Below are 18064 nucleotides of genomic sequence, written 5' to 3'. Positions count from 1 at the left end.
AGGTCAACAGTGTTGTCATATTAAAATTTCTACTTTCTTACCATCTATGCACGAGTGTAAGTGTGAGTGTGGGTGTGGGTGTGTGGGTATGTGCATGTGCATGCACACACAAAGCCATTTAGAAGTATATTGTAGACATCAAGACACTTCATCCCTAACAATTTTAACATTTGTGTTCTAAAATTAAGGGCCTTTTCTTATAAAACATCATCACACTTAAAAAATAAACAGTAATTCCATATCATCTAATAAATTCATCAGACATGACGAATCATCAACAGCATGAAAAAGAAAGTGCCAAATGGACAAAGAGAACAACTGGAACCAGAGGAAGAAAAACAGCTGCACGAATCACTGCCTGTAGAGATGTGTGATGCTATTGAACAAGAATAGCCTGCTATGAAAAAGGGCATTCAGAGAATCCTAAAATGCCTTGCAAATTAGAAGCACACAATTGCAAAACAGACACAGACAAAAACAAAATCTAATCTGAGGGTTAAAGGACCAATTTGAGAAAAGTTCCCGATTTGAAGACCAGGAAGAACAAGGGAAAAGGAGTGAAAGGGCAAGAGATATGAATGATGGGTCCGGGGGATCTGTGACATTCACGAGAGAGGGAGCCAAGAATATAGCCAGGCCGGCAAAACCAGAGATCTAAATAAAGAGTGTCCCAGATCTGAAGACAGGCACAAGCCTCAGGCATGGTGGAACCCACTGGAAAAGATCAAAGAGCCTGGAGAATTTTACAACATCTAGTAAGGACAAAGAAGGGCCCCAAGCCTCAGGCCAAGTCATGTTAGATCACTTACTTAAAAGGGAGAGTCAGATTGACCTCAGGCCTCCCAGCAGCAGTACCAAGGATGCATCAGCCCTTCTCAGCTCTAATGTACCCTGGGGATCTTGTTCAAGTTCAGATTTTGGGGTGGGGAACTGTGTGTTGCCAACAAGCACCTCAGTGATGCCCCATGACTGCTGGCCTATGGACCACACTTTGGAGGCAAGGGTCTGGAGTAACATTTAGAGTCCTGAGGGAAGTTATATCAAATGCAAAATTTCATAGCTGGTTGAATTACCAATGAAATATGAGGCAAAATAAAGACAGATTTTCAAATGCTCAAGAAGTTTACCTGCCATGAATTTGCTGAAAAAATATTACTTGTGAATGAATTGCAGAAAAGCAGAAAAGGAAACAAGAATTTATATATTTATTTGAAATTGTTGTAGTTTCATTAACATATGTAATTGTACATATTAATGGACTTCAGTAGGACATTTCAATATATGCATACAGCATGCACTGATTAAATCCAGCTTCCCTTTATCCACCCACCTTCCCAACCTCTAGTGATCACTTTTCTACATTCCTATCATCTTTTTTTTTTTTTTTTTTAGCTTCTATGTATGAGACAGTACCTTTACCTTTCTGTGTCTGGCTTATTTCATTGAATAAAATGCTCTTTAGTCCCATCCATTTTGTTACAAATGATAGTTTTCATCTTCTTTAATGATGAAAATTATTCCTGTGTGTGTGTGTGTGTGTGTGTGTGTGTGTGCGTGTGCTTGCACGCTCGCATGCACAATCCATTTATCCATTGATGGGCACATAGACTGATTCCATATTTTAGTTATGAACAGTGCAGCCATAAGTATGGGTGTACAGTTATGTTTTTGGTATGCTGATTTCATGTCCTTTGGATATGTACCCAGAAGAGGGACATTGGATCATATGGTAGATACATTCTTAAACTTTTAAAGAACCTTCATGCTGTTCTCTGTAGTGGGTGATCTCATTTACATTTTCACCAACAGTGTGAGAGCGTTCTTTTTTCTCCATATCCATATATTTTTAAAATTTTTTTGATAGCAGCCATTCTAGCTGGGTGAGATGGTATCTCACGGCAGTTTTGATTTGCATTCCTGGAGGCTCATGACATTGAGCATTTTTCATGTATTTGCTGGCCATTTTTATTTCTTTCTTTGACAAGTGTTTATTCAGATGTTTTGTCCATTTTTAATCATGGCTATTACTCCTTGTTCTGATGAATAGAAATTATTTCTCTGGCTCTATAGGTTGTTTCTACACTTTGTTGGCTGTTACTTTCGCTGCACAGAAGGTATCTAATTTGACGTAATCCCATTTCTCTATTTTTCCTTTTGATTCCTCTGCTTTTAGGGTTACATTAAAAAAATATCATTGCCTATACCAATGTCTTGAAGTCTTTCCCCTATGTTTTCATATAGTAGTTTTAGGACTTGCAGTTAGGTTTTTGATCCATTTTGAGTTGATTTTTATACAGAGTGAGAGATGGGGGTCAAATTATCTCTGTAGATGATATGATTCTATACATAGAAAAAAAAACTAAAGGCTGACCAGAAGATTATTAGAATTAATAAATAAATTCAGCAAAGCTGAATAAGTAGCATTTGATACACTAATAACGAGATTGCTGAGAAAGAAATCTTGAAAGCAATTTCATTCACAATATGAAAATTCCAAAACACTGATGAAAGAAAATGAAGAAGAAACACACAGAAAAGAAAAATCTTCCCACATTCATGGATTAGCAAAATTAATATTGTTAAAATGTCCATGCTATTCAAAAAAATTCACAGACTCAGTGAAATCTGCATCAAAATATCAATAAAGTTTTTCACAGAACTAGAAAAAAAAACAATGCTTCAATTCATATGGAAGCCCAACCCAAGCCATCGTGAACAAAAGCACAAAGGTGAAGGCCTCACAGCACCTGATGAGGTCAGTACATCCACAGAGCACAGCAGCTAAAGCAGCATGGGAATAGGATAAAAATGACACACAGGCCCTGGAACAGCATAGAGATACCAAAATAACCCCCACGTCTTCAGCCAACTGATCCTCAGCAAAGGTGGCCAAACCAGACCCTGGAGAAGGGACAGTCTCTTTGATAAATGGTGCTGGGAAAATTGGGCATCCATGTGCAGAAGGAATGAAGAATTTAAGAGACAAGATACTTTCTGGAGCTGACCCAAGAAGAGTCTGCATAAAGAAACACCTGGATGGTGGGCACAGGGCAGCAGAAAACCGTGAGTCCAAATTAGACCCGGAAGGCTCAGAGGTCAGGAGCATGGCCTGAGGAGGAAGTGGTTTCCATTCAGCACTCAGCATGATTAGGAAACAGGAAGATGGTGGTGGGGTGATGGAAAAAATGCATGTCTCTTCTTGAAATAAAAGAAAGAAAAGCCCACCAGGACTCCAGGAAAAACAGAAGCTCTCAAAAACAGCTGCTCCACCGTGTAACCCAGCTGTCCCCCTCCTTGGTCTATACCCAAAGGACTTAAAAACAGCATACTACAGTGACACAGCCACATCAATGTTCACTAAACTGGAACCAACCTATAAAGCCCTTCAATAAATAAAGAAACTGTGGTGTTTATTGCTAAGTAATATTCAATGGAATATTACTTAGCAATAAAAGAGAATAAAATTATGGCATTGCAGGTAAATGAATGGAGTTAGAGAATATTATGCTAAGCAAAGTAAACCAGTCCCCAAAAACCAAAGGCCAAATGATTTCTCTGATAAATGGATGCTCATCCATAATGGGGTGGGGGGGCATGGGATGAATGGGACAAAGGGGAGGTGGGAAGGGGATAAGGGGTAGGAAAGATGGTGGAATGAGACAGACATTTATCACCCTAGGTACATGTATGATTGCACGAATGTTGTGACCTTACTTTGGATACAACCAGAAGTCAAAAATTGTGCTCCGTTTGTGTACAATGAATTGAATAGCACTGTCATGTATAACTGATTAGAACAAATAAATAAATTTTAAAAACCCAACTGCTGCAACCACAGAGCAAACTAAAACAGGGTGCAAGAACCTTGACCCTCTGCTGCTTCTAGGAGAACACCTACTGAAAACTGGAAGGGGTGCTGGAGGCAAGGGGCTGGCCAGGACACTTTTTACTTGTGACCCACCATTTAATTTGGTTTTGAGTTTTTAAAATCAGTGGATTTGAAGCCATTAAAACATAGCTTCTTTCTTAATATGAAGTAGGGGAGGGAGAAGGAATGAAGAGTAACAAAGAAGAGAAATCCTGTCCCAGAGGACAAAGTAATGCAACACACACATACACCACACACACCACACCACACAACCCACACATACACACCACACAACACACACATACACACCACATACCACACAAGACACACACACCACACAACAGACACATACACACAACACACACACACACACACACACACACACACACGCACACACACTTGTCTTCCAGTCTAAACACTCCACCACTGGGGAGTGCCAAAGTTCTCCCGTGACAAGCAGGACACTGGCACCTGGAATGAGCCCCAGGACCAGTCTGGTGATGGCAATAAATGAGGCAGGATCTTGGGCTGGAGGACTCAGGTTCCCTCTGCAGCAGGAAGGGCCCGCACAGCAGTTCTGAGAGAACATTCTCCGCAGCCCTCTGGCTGCAGGTGAGCCTCAGTGATCAGCAGGTGGAGATATTGAGATGCCAGAGGAAAGGCTGTGCAGGTGCCTGGGACCACAGAGGGGCATGAAGGTCAGGGCACCCAGACGCCTGGCCAGGGAGCCTGCTCAGCTCCTCAGGGCGGAGCTTCAGAGGGCCATGGGGCTGGGGGACAGCTCTGCACCCTGGAAGATCAGCAGCCTCCCTCGTCCCCAGGCCTTCTGGAAGCCCGAGGACCTGCCTAAGCCAGCAGAGCCAGAGGAGAGTTCAAGGGACCTTCCCTAGGACCTGGGTGGGAAGTGACACCCTGAAGTACCTGTAGTGATAGCGGAAAAAAATTAGGCGGAGGCCAGAGGTGTGTGGAAGGAGGCTCAAGGGCAGACAGAGCCCTGGGTGGTGATGAGGTTGACGCAGGGTACGGAGGGGGACAGGGCAGCCACAAGCAGTAGGGACTGAGGTCTAGCTGTCCGAGAGCGGCAGTGCCCAGCCAGGGCAGTGGCATTGCAAACGCGGGAAGAGGGGGCTTGAAAATCTGTTTGGGGGAGAGAATTGATTGAAAGCATTTCTACAATGTGAACATTCAATTTGGGAATTTGGGTGGACTTTGGGATTGTCTTTAAAAAGCTGACCAAGGTGGTTTGAGCAGACATTCTGTTTTTCTGAATCCATTGACCCCTATGCAGAGCTGACACTAAGTTTTTTCAAAACCAGATGTGGCTGCATCTAAATATTTAAAGCTCCCTTCAGGGCCTCCATGTGTGAGCTTTCGGAAAAAGGGAACCTTCTGAATCTGGGCCACTTGTTTATCTTTACTTCTCCTAGCGTCTCAGAGCGACGCCTTCCTTTTCCGTACAAATTCTGAGTTTGGCCACGAGATTAAATGAGATTGCATTGCTGTGCAAACTGGCAAACATGAGTTCTTGACAAAAATGCATTAATTGTGTGTTTTAATTCTGATGCTGATCTAAGCAGAAATTGTCTAAAAGGGGGTTTTCATTGGGATAAGAGCCTAGTAACCAGGACCTCGGAGGGGCTTCCAGCCTTGGTCTTTGTACAGTTGTCCCCCTTTATCCAAGGGGCTGCCTTCCAAGACCCCCAGCCGGTGCCTGAACCACGCGCAGTGCTAATCCTGGGTATACTGCTTGTTCTCCTACGTACACACCTATGAGAAAGCTTCATTTATATGTTAGGCCCAGTAACAGCAATAATAATAACTAAAAATAATGAAATGATAGAAATACTTTAATAGAAGTTATTTAATTGGAACTGTTTATTACTAGAATTTTCCATCTGATGTTTTTAGACCGTAGCTCACCACGGGGAACTGAAGCTTGGGAAGTGAGACTGTGCATAAGGGGGACTATGTATCTATAAGCTGTTGGCACCAAATAACATCACCTTGATCACCTGGAGCCAATGAGGGGGGAAATATAGATTTTATAGAACCATAAAAAAGTGTGCCCAGTGAAGGGCACTGGATGGTAGGATGTGCTGCTGGAGGGCGGGTGGCAAGGCCACGGAAAAGAGTGGTGGAGGGAGTCGTGTCCCCAGCACAGAGCCAGCACCACCCCAGGGACCCACGAAGAGCAGGCTGGGCCTGGTGTGGGGCAGCCTGCCATCCACTATTAGGACTGTTAATCTGAATCTCACTTGGTTTGTAGTTTCACTTGTATTTAATTTCATAGTTTATAGTTGAACAAGAGTTATAAACACAAGGTGTTTATATCTGGGTTTGTATTTGAACATGTTTAAGTAACATTAATTTGAAACAACTTCAGTCAACACGGGGGAGGGTTTTCCTCCTTGGGGAGGGCTTTCTGAGTTACTCAAGTTGCAGAAAACTTCATGGGATTTATTTTTTAATGTGTTCCTCATTGCCATTTATTTATTTTGTTGTAGATTTAAAATTTTAGTTACTTTTTCTTTTCAATAATAACTTTTTTTAAAGTGCTCTAGGAACATCTATTCCAACTGCCCTAAGCAGTTAGATGGTGTTGTGACCGCGGCCAGGGCGTGGGAGTCAGGAGGGGACTGGCACTTCATGCACCCCGGGGAACTTGCTGGAAGTGAGGGAGAGTGGGGAGGGAAGGAGCAGGGGGGAGAGGGGGGTGGCTGGGGGTTGGGAAACCACCTGCGCACAACAGTCTTGGGAGTTCAGTGGGGACCTGTGGTCAGTGTGTAACGTCCCAGTAACATGGATAAAACCACCAGAACACCTGTGGGCCTCCATGGCCCTCCATGGTGACCCCAGTCAAGCTCGGTGACCCCAGTCAAGCTCGGTGGCCCATCTGTCCTTCAGGCCCAAGCTTCTTTTCAGAGGTCAATTCCACTGAACTGACCCTGGAGTGCTTTTTGGATCTGTGTCTCAGAGTAGATGCTGCAAGCCCTGGGGAAAGACGGGGCTTCAGGGAAGACCTTGGGGTCATTTCAGAGATTTCTGGTGCCAACTGTGTAGGCGGCTGGGTGAGTGCCACACATTTTCCATATCTTGGGTGGGAGGTTGGAGGGTAGCTGTGCTCTGGAGCAGCCCCTGTGCTGGGCTCGGGCCATTCATCAGGGTAGGCCATGGCGAGGGGCAGGGCTGGAGCAGGGGCTCACTCCAGGCTTCTCTTAGGGGCTGTATGGGACCTTGGAAGAGGCCCACACCAGGGCCACCAAATCACTTGCCTCCTGGGCTAGGCAGGGCCCTAGATTACTGTCGCAGTCCTAGGAGGCTCAGAGAACAGAGAGTACCTGAACAAACAGAGGGTCCTCACCCCCTCCAGCTCCACCAGCAGCTGCCTTGAGGGAAACGGGTTCAGATTCCCAGAATTTCCATTTTTCCAAGAGAAGGCGAGGACACTATTTTTAATGGGAAATAGCTAAGGGTCCAGAGGGAGCCTGGAGATCAAACAGAACTCATCTGTGGGGAGGGATGAGTCTCGCACCCAGTAGGTACATGCCCTTTACCGACTGCTAACTCTTCTCAGTGTTCCTACTCTGGACAACTTGGCCCTAGAAGCCTGTGGAGGGTTTGGTGCCCCCTGGGGAGAGGCAAGGACCACGAGTGGGCTCACAAGTTTCCATCCTTCCTCAGGTCCAGAGCACGCATGGGGGATTGCTTCTAATAACTGGCGGTCCCCAGGCTGGTCCCTCCAGGAGGCTGCAGAGGTGCTAGAGGAAGGACGTGGCGTCACCCACACTGACTAACCTTGAAGTCCCAGGCAAGGCTAGCCTCTAAGGGCAACAGCCTGCATCTGCAAGATGGGGGCATCATTGCGCCTCCCAGGGTTTCAGTAATTATTACCAAAAGTTTGCTCTTTGTTCCTGATGCCACTCTAATAACAAGGACACGTGACAGGGGTTCACTTGATACGATATGACTATGGCTTTGAAACTTATACTTTTTTTTTTCGTTTTCCCAAACCTCCTCTCTGATCTTCTTTTCCCTAAACTTTTCCTTCCTGATCTCCTCCCTGATCATCTCTGATATTCTTTTCTCTAAAATTCTCCTCCCTGATCTTCATTTCCCTGATCTTCTCCTCCCTAATCTTATTTTCTCCGAATCACCTCTGTAAAAGCCCCTGTTCCTGCTGATGGGCAGAATCACAGGCTTTGGGACGGGTGTCCCCTGTGTTTCTCCTTTGCTGGCAAATCAATAAACCTTCTTTTTCCTTTTTTCTCAAAACCTGTTTTCATTACTGGATTGGCATCAGTTACGGATGCAGTTTTAAGAAAAAGGCAAAGAACTTTTCTTGCTTTGCTAGCAAGGGAGAACCACAGGGTGCTCCTGCCCCAGAGGCTATGATTCTGCCCTTCCAACAGGGGGAGCAGGGGGCTTTAAAAGAGGTGACTCAAAGGCTACATTCCAGTGTTTTCTGTTGGAGTGTAATTCACTTGTTAATTTGGAAGAGAGTCATTTCTGAGATTTCTGGTGCCATCCCTGAATTACTTCGGTTCCTGTGGTGAGTGTGTGCTCAAGGACAGATCACTCTGCCTAGGATGGAGAAGAAAGCTGATCCTGTTTCTTCCAGAAATCAGGGAGTGAAAGATAGGGAGGGAGGGAGAGAGAGAAGAAGAGAAAGAAACGTGTCCATTTTAAAAATAAGTCGCAGTGCCAGAGCGGCGAGGGCTATATTCCAAGCATAAAGTGGACCCCTGTATCATAATCACTCCCATAGCATGCTTAGCACATAGTAGGGGCACAATTAAGGCTGTTTGTGGCACTAGATTACTAGTTCTTTCCTCCACACCGAACGCAGCTTTAGCTTCTGCTAGACACCAGGGCTCAAGTCCCTGTGCCCCATGAACTGGCCGGGTCAAGTTCTAAGCAGGGGAGCCAAGTGCTACGCGGCCGTGCTGAGGGAGAGAGCCCGGCTGTGGCAGGAGGACTGCTGAATGGGGTCCAGGTGTGTGGATGGGGAACGGAGGGGAGAAGAGACCCAAGGAAGGGACAAGGAGCTGGAAGAACGTCTGTCCCCATGGTCTGCTGCTACCAGCCTCTCCTCCGGACCTAGAGACATGAAGCCACGACCACTTTGTGGTGTGTACAGATTCTGTAGGTCAAAAGCTATAACTAACAAGGGTCAACAAACCCCACCCTCACGCACAACTACAATGCACCAATAAAATATGGGTGGGGGAGAGCTTCGTGGGTGCTAGCCATGGGCTCCTTGCAACCACTTAAGTCTGCCCCGCAGCAGGAAAGCAGCCATCACCCAGTGAAATGAGCAGGCCCGGTGGTGTGGTGTTCCCTAAAACTTCGTTATGACAGGAAAAAAAATAAAAAGTAACTCTAACAAGAGACAGCAGAGGTGGCCCATCTAGTAGCCTCCCGCCCTCCATGTCAGCCTCTGTGCCTTTCAAGGTCAGCCCTGAAGGCAGGTCCTCCCCTCGCTGCCCCTCTGTGCCTGCTGCACTTTGGCTTTACCTGTTACCGTGGCACGAACATGTGGAGCTCTCTATTCCTGCCTGTCTGCCCAGCCGCTGTCTGTCCCTGCCTTCTCTTCATATCCCAGTGCCCAGTACCGAGCCTGGCATATAGTAGGTGCAGTTTAGGTGTAGGATTATTAAGAGCATGGACTCTGGGTTTAAGTCCCAGCCCTTCCACTTCTTGGCTGTGCTGATCCTGCTTAACTTCTAGCCCTGAGCTGTCTCTTGTGGGCCACAGGGTGACTCTATTAGCTCCCCAAAGTTGTCACAGGGTTAAATTAGTTATTCCATCTAAAGAGTTGGAACACAGCACAGCCTTAGTACACGCTCAAGAGTGCCTATACACAGTAGGTGCTTCATAAATGTAGCAAAACAAAGGAAGAAAACCCCCAAAGAAAACACTTTCATTGTCCAATTGGGAATAAAAATTGAAAAGATAAGTTAAATTGGGTCCAGATTTAACTAAAAATAGCAACAAAAAACTAACCACTCTTAAATTCAGTTGAACTATGTATAAATTTTTCTGGGCCTAAACATTTTTTTCCTTTGTTTAAAAATGAAATCTATGTTTAAGGCCCAGCGATTACTCGGAGCATCATACATATCGGTTTATAAGTTAAAGTAGTCTTTCTTCTCTTCTCCTGGGCTCTTTTCTCTCCCCTCCTCCCCCTCCCCCTTCCTCTTCCTCTTCTTCCTCACCCCTTCTCTTGTCCCTTCTTGCTATGGAATTTTTAAATATTCTCTTCTATGAACTGTTTCCTTGGGATACCCAGCATCTAAGAGAAATTAACTCTAAATTGGGTTCTGAAGAATCATGCCTCTTGGTCTTTTTTTGATCTTTGCATCCCTGGATGGCCCCTGGCCTGCCTTCATTGTTCCAGATACCGCAAATAAAAATATAGACACCCTAAGACATTCTTATTGCAGGTAAACAACAAATAATTTATTAGTGTATGTCCTGTTCAATATTTGGCTGCCCAAATATTACTAAGGTGTCCTGTGTTTACTGTGGCAATCTCATTGGAGTCCCCAGGACAGGGCCAGCCTTGTGCCGCCGCTCAGGCCCCTGCTCAGTTGACTGTTCTGTCCTCACAGTCTGGAAATGCTCAATCATTTTTTTTAACAAAAGGCTCCCCATTTTAATTTTGTATGGGGTCCCCAATTATGTAGCTGGTCCTGTTTCAGCCTTGGAAGAAAACTCTCCTTGTTGGACTTTTTTTTGGGGGGGGGGTGGTACTGGGGATTGAACTCAGGGGCACTTGACCACTGAGTCACTTTCCCAGCTCTATTTTGTGTTTTATTTAGAGACAGCATCTCACAGTTGCTTAGTGCCTTGCTTTTGCTGAGGCTGCCTTTGAACTTGCAATCTTCCTGTCTCAGCCTCCCCAGCTACTGGGATTACAGGTGTGCACCACCGTGCCCAGCCCTTGTTGGACTTCTTAATCCAAGTCTCACTGTACCTGGCATAAATCAGGGGAATATTTAGTGTAGAAATGCTGGTTGCCTCCTAGATGTCTTGAAAAGCGATTTGACTTAAAACCACTTTTATTGGTGTTACACAGTCCGTGCTGCATGATGAATGTGACATTGACTATGAACGTGGGCTTCTGATGTCATCATTCTGCACAGTTGCCACACTCATCGCTTCCAAATGTCAGCTACAGATGAACTTGATTTCTCCTGCAGATGAGGCCTTCCTTACAAGAGAAGGTGGTGGCTGTTCTCGTTGCTCAGGTGGCCTCTCGTTCTCTTAAGGAAAGGGCTCCATCAGGCTGAGGTTGTGGCTCAGAGGTAAAGCACTCACCTACCATGCGTAAGGCATTGGGTTCGATCCTCAGCACCACATAAAAATAAATAAAGATAATGTATCCACCTATAAGTAAAAATAAATAAATAAATAAAATTTAAAAGAAAAGAAAGGGCTTCTGAGCAGATAGACCAGAAAAGGAAGAGTTCAGGACCAGAAAACCATAGAAACAGCTGCAGAGGCATCCCCCAAACCACACGCCCCCACGAGAGAAAGTGCATCCCAGGTCATCTCAAGGAAATCCGGCATGCCCTAGATCCCTGACTTTGCTGAGGATGTAATCACTGCAAAAAAACTGACGTTTCATTTTTAAAAAGGACTTACTCAGAGGTTCATTTTAACTCATGAAATCTTGACTACAACTAAAAGATCCCATGAATAAAAATGGTAGTGAGTTTCCTGGTTTTGACAATCACTTTTGTTATATAGGAGATCACTTTTGGTGGAATCTAGGTGGTGGTGGCTAGAGAGAATATCTCTGTAATATTTTAATTTTGCAACTTCTGGTAAATCTGATTATTTAAAATAGAAAGTTAACATACACACACATATGTGTTTGTATGTATGTATGTGTGTGTGTGTATATATACATATATATATATATATATATATATATATACACATACACATATATACATACATATGTGTGTGTGTGTACAACCAGTATGCTACAATGCTATATTCAGTAATATATCTAAAAGGTTAAAAACAAATGCCTCTTCATTGCAAGCTCTGTCTAGATGCTCCCTGATCTATCTTTGCCTCCTCCTTGTAGTTTGTCAAAGTCCTGGGTCTAGAGATGGCAACCCACAAACCTCATGGTAACTGATGGTTTCAGTCACTTACCTTTTACGATGGGGCCTCGACAGCAGAAAACACCTCTTCTTAAAAATTACGTTGGCTTGTCTCATGACCTAAAAAAGAAGCAAGCACCCCCAATGGGTTATCTTGTCATGTAGGCCAGGACCCAGCTTCTCTCAAATTTAGCACCTGAACTTGATTGTTATGTCATTCTAATTTTAATACTAGTTGGAGTGAGCTAATTTTCCCAATTTAAGTTGCTTAAATCAGAAAGGTGGAAATGACCACGAGGGAGATTTTAAGGGAGGGAATGTACTAGATGAGATTCTGAAAACAGCAAGCAGACTCCTCAGCTCCCAACTCTGTGGTGCCTGTCTGGGGATACAAGGAGGGACACTTGGCCCTCTCAGTGCTTAGCTTCTGGGTGGCAGGTAGACCACACACCAGCAAAGAAGTGGTGCTGTGTCCTCAGGTAGCAGCAATTGCTACCAAGAAAAATGGAATGAGAGAAAACTATGGAGGATAGAAATCAGAGAAAGCCATTGCTCAATGCTTGGAATGAGGTTGCTTTTATGGAGGTTTTTTTAATAGAGAGAGAAGGGTTGGAGCATTATACACCTAATAGATTAGCAGGAACAAAGAAGTGGACGTGTCAATCCTGGTGAGAAATTAGTGAAGCTGAACTTGACTGCCAAATCACGTTAATTTCAGCCCTAGTTAAAGTTTGTTCCTTTTCTTACTTTCCCCACTGTTGGCAGTGTTTGATTTTCACACTTATTTTGTATAGCAACAACCATAAAAATGTTCCTATTCTTTGATGCGTAATTCAGTGACGCGCAATCCCACGGGATCTAATGCATTACCAGAGATACCTAATAACACTCCCTTTACTATCCTGAAATGAAATCATGGATCATAAAATCCATCTAGAGACATAATTTTCAGAATTCGAGGCAATACTTCAAAGAAATCAAAGAGACATAATTTATAATAAAGCAAAAAGAAAAATCACGGTAAGACATTCCCGTGCCTGCCTCCATACACAGGATTACCAAGGCAACCTCAAATGCAGACTGAAGCCCAGGCCTAAGGACCCTTGGCAGCAGGGAACGTTGCAGGTTTCCATGGAAACGCGAAAGGAGAGAATAGCCAGAAACACCTGTATCTTCATGGGGAGGGGAGTTAATCCTTCCATGGCCCTGGGACTGGAGAGCCTGACAGCCTACGTGTCACTGCGTCAGGCCCTGGGCTCTCACTAGCCTGCTGTTTATCTGGATATATTGATGTCAAGGTTATTGACAGTGTAAAATTGGAAAGAACCTAAGTGTCTTACTGAATGGGAAATGTTTAATTAGCATGATTTATTCAAACAAAGAACACTATATAGCTATTAAACAGCTAAGTAGAATCCTATATAGCAATGCAAAATACCCCAAAATATCACATGATATACTATTAAATGATAGCATATATAAAATTTTATATAATTTCTGTAAAACCATTTATACAGTGAATAAGGGAAATTCTAAAAATAATAACCAAAAGAGAACGAACTAGCACTCTACTGATTAGTTAATAAATCACCCCAAACTTAGTACTTTGAGACAACAGTTTGTTAGCGCATAGTTACAGAACACCAGCAGTTTGGGCTGGGCTCGCTGTTGGGGAGGCTGGTTGCGGGCAGCTGGGTCAAGGTAGCCTCACTTGTGTCAATCTGTCAGTGAGTGAGCCACAGACATCTTTGAACAAAATCCATGCAGTATTTTAGGCCGGAATTATATCTTTAAAGCTGCTGATGGGGCGGGGGCAGTAGAGATGGCTTAATTTGGACATTTTAATATTATTCTCTAAAGGCCTAATTAACCAGAGAATGTCAAAGGCAAAAAAGAGAACAGACTGGCCATCTGATCTGCAGAAGGCAGGCAGCTTTCATCCGACATGTCAGTGAAAGTATTCGGTTCCAGGACCAATGTTGAGGCTGAGGCAGGCAGGAGGCCGAGCTAGTTAGAAATCAGCCGTGGGGGGAATCGGAGTGGTGGGTAAACACAAGGCATTTGCCATGGGCACTGGAGGTCCCTGGAAGGAAGGGGTCTTGCTCTTGATTCCTTCCAAGGAGTTGCTCATAGGGAAACTGCCTTATCCAGCGGCAGTATTTATAGGCACTCTGGCCTCTCTACCTTTCTGAGCATGGCTGATGAGGACTGAACTCTGCACAGGTGGTGGCCCGGGAACTGCTGGCTCAGTACACCAAACAGCACAAAGACCAACCACTCGCTGGCCTGCTCTGGAGCTGGGTGGCGTCTGTGAGTGACAAGCTGAGGACCAGGTATGTATATCACTCAGGGTGTCCTTGTCACCTGCCTTCAATATCTTATTATCCAACCTAAGTTTGCAAAATCTTGACATGCCCAACTTACTCTGGTTTGAAATTTTTTACTATCTAATGTACACAAAAATGTGAATATGTAAATTGAATGCTTTTGCAACCTCTGACCACCATAAGAATTCAGACAATGCTGATTTTCTTCTTTCTCCTCATGCACCTTCTTTCTTATACACCCACTGCTCCTAACGCATTATAGGTTTTAACCCTCAAGCCGCATTAAGTAGGTTTTTATTTCCATTTCATCAATGAGGAAACTGAGGCACGGAGGTTAAGTATTTGCTCATGGTTGCATGGCTAATGAATGGCAGAGCTGGAATTTGACGCCACACGCAGGATACATGATTTCAGGATGCTTTTATCATTTTAATCAGTTTTTTTGTCTTAGCATTGTCTGTAAGCTCTGAAGATAAGGCGTAATATATGCTATATCAGGGACTTCCTGTTTTCACTCAATATTTTGTTTCTATGGTTTATCCAAGTTGTTATATGTGGCCAAGAAGTGTCATATCATCCCCAAATAGTCCATCATATGTATATACCGTAATTGGCTAATCCATTCTAATCTCCAGTATTTGCGGACCTTTAGGTGTAAGCAACATTTTGATATTTTGCACAAAGTTGTTACAAAAAAATCTTGCTCATGTTTTCTGGGGAACCCACAAGAGTTTGTACAGGGCTTTCAAACGTAGTTGACATGATCTAGAGTCAAAAATGCATTTCAATCATCACAACACCCAGAGCCCTCCACCCCAGACAACTGAAGCAAACTTTCCAGGAAACAGTGCCTGTCCTGCTACTCATGTTACTGTCTGGTGTTTTTAAATTTTATTTTTTAGAACACTGGATATCAATCTTTTAAATGGATTTCATGGCCCATCCGTGATTTGCAACCTGTTGTTTGAAAAACATTCCTCTAGGGTAGATATCACCCAGAAGTGGGCTTGCTATTGTGGAATATGCCAATCTTCAACTTTACTAGACAGTGACAAGGTATTTTTCAAAGTGGTTCTACAAGTCTACCCTCCTGCCCGAAGCACACATTCTGTAGAGCCACAGCTGATTCTCCTCAGCACTTGATCTTAACAGATTTCCTAAGTTTTCTCAATGCAACATAAAAAATGATCTCCTATCAGGATTTTAAATCACATTTTCCTTATTACTTCTAAGGCATACCGTGTTTTCCCCCTCTTCATTTTCCTTATGTTTTTCTTCTTTGGTGAAATGCCTCTTCATGTTTTTATCCATTTTTTTTTCTATTTTGTGTGTGTATGTCTCATCTTAGTGATTCTGAGGGGTTCTTTCTTCTATGTCACTATAGATGCTACAACCCAGTTAGTGGCTTTTCTTACACTTTCTTTGTGGTATCTTTGGATGAATGCAAATTCCTGAATTATAACAATTTAAGTTAAGATTATAAATTTTTAAACTATAATTCATCCTTTTCATTCATATTCAACACTTTCTTTATTGTCATGAAATATTAATTTTTTTAAGTCTTGAGAGTTTCACATTTCATGTTTAATTCCTGAATTCATTGGAAAATTTTGTATGTGCTTTGAGGAAGGGATCTAATTCCATTTTTTTCTCAATTTTCGGAGTTGTTTGTTGTTCCAGTACCATTTAATAAACTAACCATCCTATCCTAGTTATTGGCAATACAAACTTGCTAAAATTTTCCTTGAAATGTATTCAATCTATGGATTTGCAGAAAATTTAACATGTAAATACTTTTCTTACTCTGGCATTTGTTAAATTTCCACACATGTGGGAGTCCATTTGGGGGTTATTTTGTTCCTAGAGAGAGTTTGTATATTTTTGACCCAACAAACAGGTTATAATTACCCTGTCTTTATGATAAAATATTACTCCATTATTATAGCTGAAATACAACTTAGAATTATGTATTTCCCTATAGGCACACACACACACACACACACACACACACACACACACATAAATTACGTATTTAGAATTTTGTATTTCCCTATAGCTATTGATATCAGTTTGTCAAATTCCTCCAAAAGAAAACAACAGTCATATATACTAAAGGCAGTGTTGTAAGACTGAATGTATATTATCATAGTTGGATGTAAGGTGTCCCCCAGAAGCTCATGTGTGAGACAAAGCAAAGTTTAGAGGAGAAATGGTTGTGTTATGGGAGCCTTAACCCAATCAGTAAATGAATGCCCTGACAGGATGAACTAAGTGGTACCTGAATGTAGTAGGATGTAGCTGGAGGAGGGAGTATCATCGGAGTGTGCCTTTGGGTATATATTTTGTATCTGGCAAGTGGAATCTACCCCCCCCCGCCCCCGTTTCTGATTATCATGTGAGCTGCTTCCCTCCACCACACCCTTCTGCCATGAGGTTCACCTCGAGCCCTGAGGAATTGAGACAGCTGCCTATGGATTCAGACCCCTGAAACTGTGAGCCCCTAAATGAACTTTTCCTCCTCCACAATTGTTCTGGTCGGGTCTGTTAGTCACAGCAGCAAAAAAGATGACTAAAACATGTATGAAGTACCCAGAGTACTCAAATTAACAAAGACAGAAAATTGATTATAGGGGCTAAGAGAGATGCATAGCCATTATTTAATGGATCCAGGTTTCAGTTTAGAGTGACGAAGTCCTAGAAAGGAATGAAGGATCCACCAAAATGATTAACATGACAAATGCTTCCACATGTTTATTTTACCACAGTTTTGAAAACTTGCTAAAATTTTCCTTGAAATGTATTCAATCTATGGATTTGCAGAAAATTTGACATGTAAATACTTTTCTTATTTATTTTGTAAATAAAACCGATATTTTTTCTCAAAGATTTTAATCTTCTAAGAATCTTCTAGGGTTGTACAATTTTACCCATACATAGTATATCCTCTGATAGATTTTTTAAAATATTTATCTTAAAAAAATTTTTTTTCAGTTGTAGATGGACACAATACCTTTATTTTGTTTGTTTTTATGTGGTGCTGGGATCAAACCCAGTGCCTCATGCATGCTCAGCAAGTGCTCTACCACTGAGCCACAACCCCAGCCCCCTTTTGATAGATTTATCATTGTTTTGTTGTTGTTAAGAGAATTTTTTAAATTCTATTTTTGCTGTTGCAGTTGGCTTTTCTTTCATTCTTCTTCTCCTCCTTCGCCTCCTCCTCCTCCTTCTCTCTCTCTCTCTCTCTCTCTCTCTCTCTCTCTCTCTCTCTCTCTCTCTCTCTCTCTCTTTGGTACCCTGGATTGAACCCAGGGGCACTTAGCCACTGAGCCACATCCCCAGCCCTTTTTATTTGTTTAGTTTTTATTTTGACATAGGGCCTTTCCAAGTTGCTAAGGCTGGCTTTGAATTTGTAATCTTCCTGCCTCAGCCTCCAGAGCTACTGGGATTATAGGCAAGTTCTACCATGGCTGTCTGCGGCTGGCTTTTCTAAATAAATCTGACTGTAAAAATTTTCTTCTAAATGTATCTAGATTCTTTGTTTCCCCACACACACACAGGCAATCATATCATTTGCAAATCATGATTTTCTATTTCTTTCTTTTCAGTTGTTTTTCTTTTATCCTTTTCACATCTTACTGCAAGGCCAGGAACTTTGGTGCAATTGGATTAGAAGTAGACAGAGAAAGTATTTGTTTGTCTAGTTCCTGGTTTAAAAAGATGAGTTTCACTGTTAAAAATGTTGGCTGGAGCTT

General features: G+C 42.9%; 1 protein-coding gene across 6 annotated transcripts in view; it reads left to right on the top strand.

The window, feature by feature from the left end:
* Acoxl (acyl-CoA oxidase like) overlaps positions 1-18064 on the top strand; it is a 337320-nt gene that overhangs the window by 217957 nt on the left and 101299 nt on the right. For all 6 annotated transcript variants that reach the window (XM_078028311.1, XM_078028313.1, XM_078028310.1 and 3 more), the window contains one exon: positions 14209-14318. In XM_078028311.1, coding sequence (XP_077884437.1) covers positions 14209-14318 — 110 coding nt within the window. The remainder of the gene's footprint in view (positions 1-14208; positions 14319-18064) is intronic.

The sequence above is a fragment of the Ictidomys tridecemlineatus genome, chromosome 12 (genome assembly GCF_052094955.1).
Source record: "Ictidomys tridecemlineatus isolate mIctTri1 chromosome 12, mIctTri1.hap1, whole genome shotgun sequence".
In the NCBI taxonomy this organism is placed as follows: Eukaryota; Metazoa; Chordata; class Mammalia; order Rodentia; family Sciuridae; genus Ictidomys; species Ictidomys tridecemlineatus.
The sequence above is the reverse complement of the archived record's forward strand: the minus strand, read 5'-3'. Positions and strand labels throughout refer to the sequence as shown.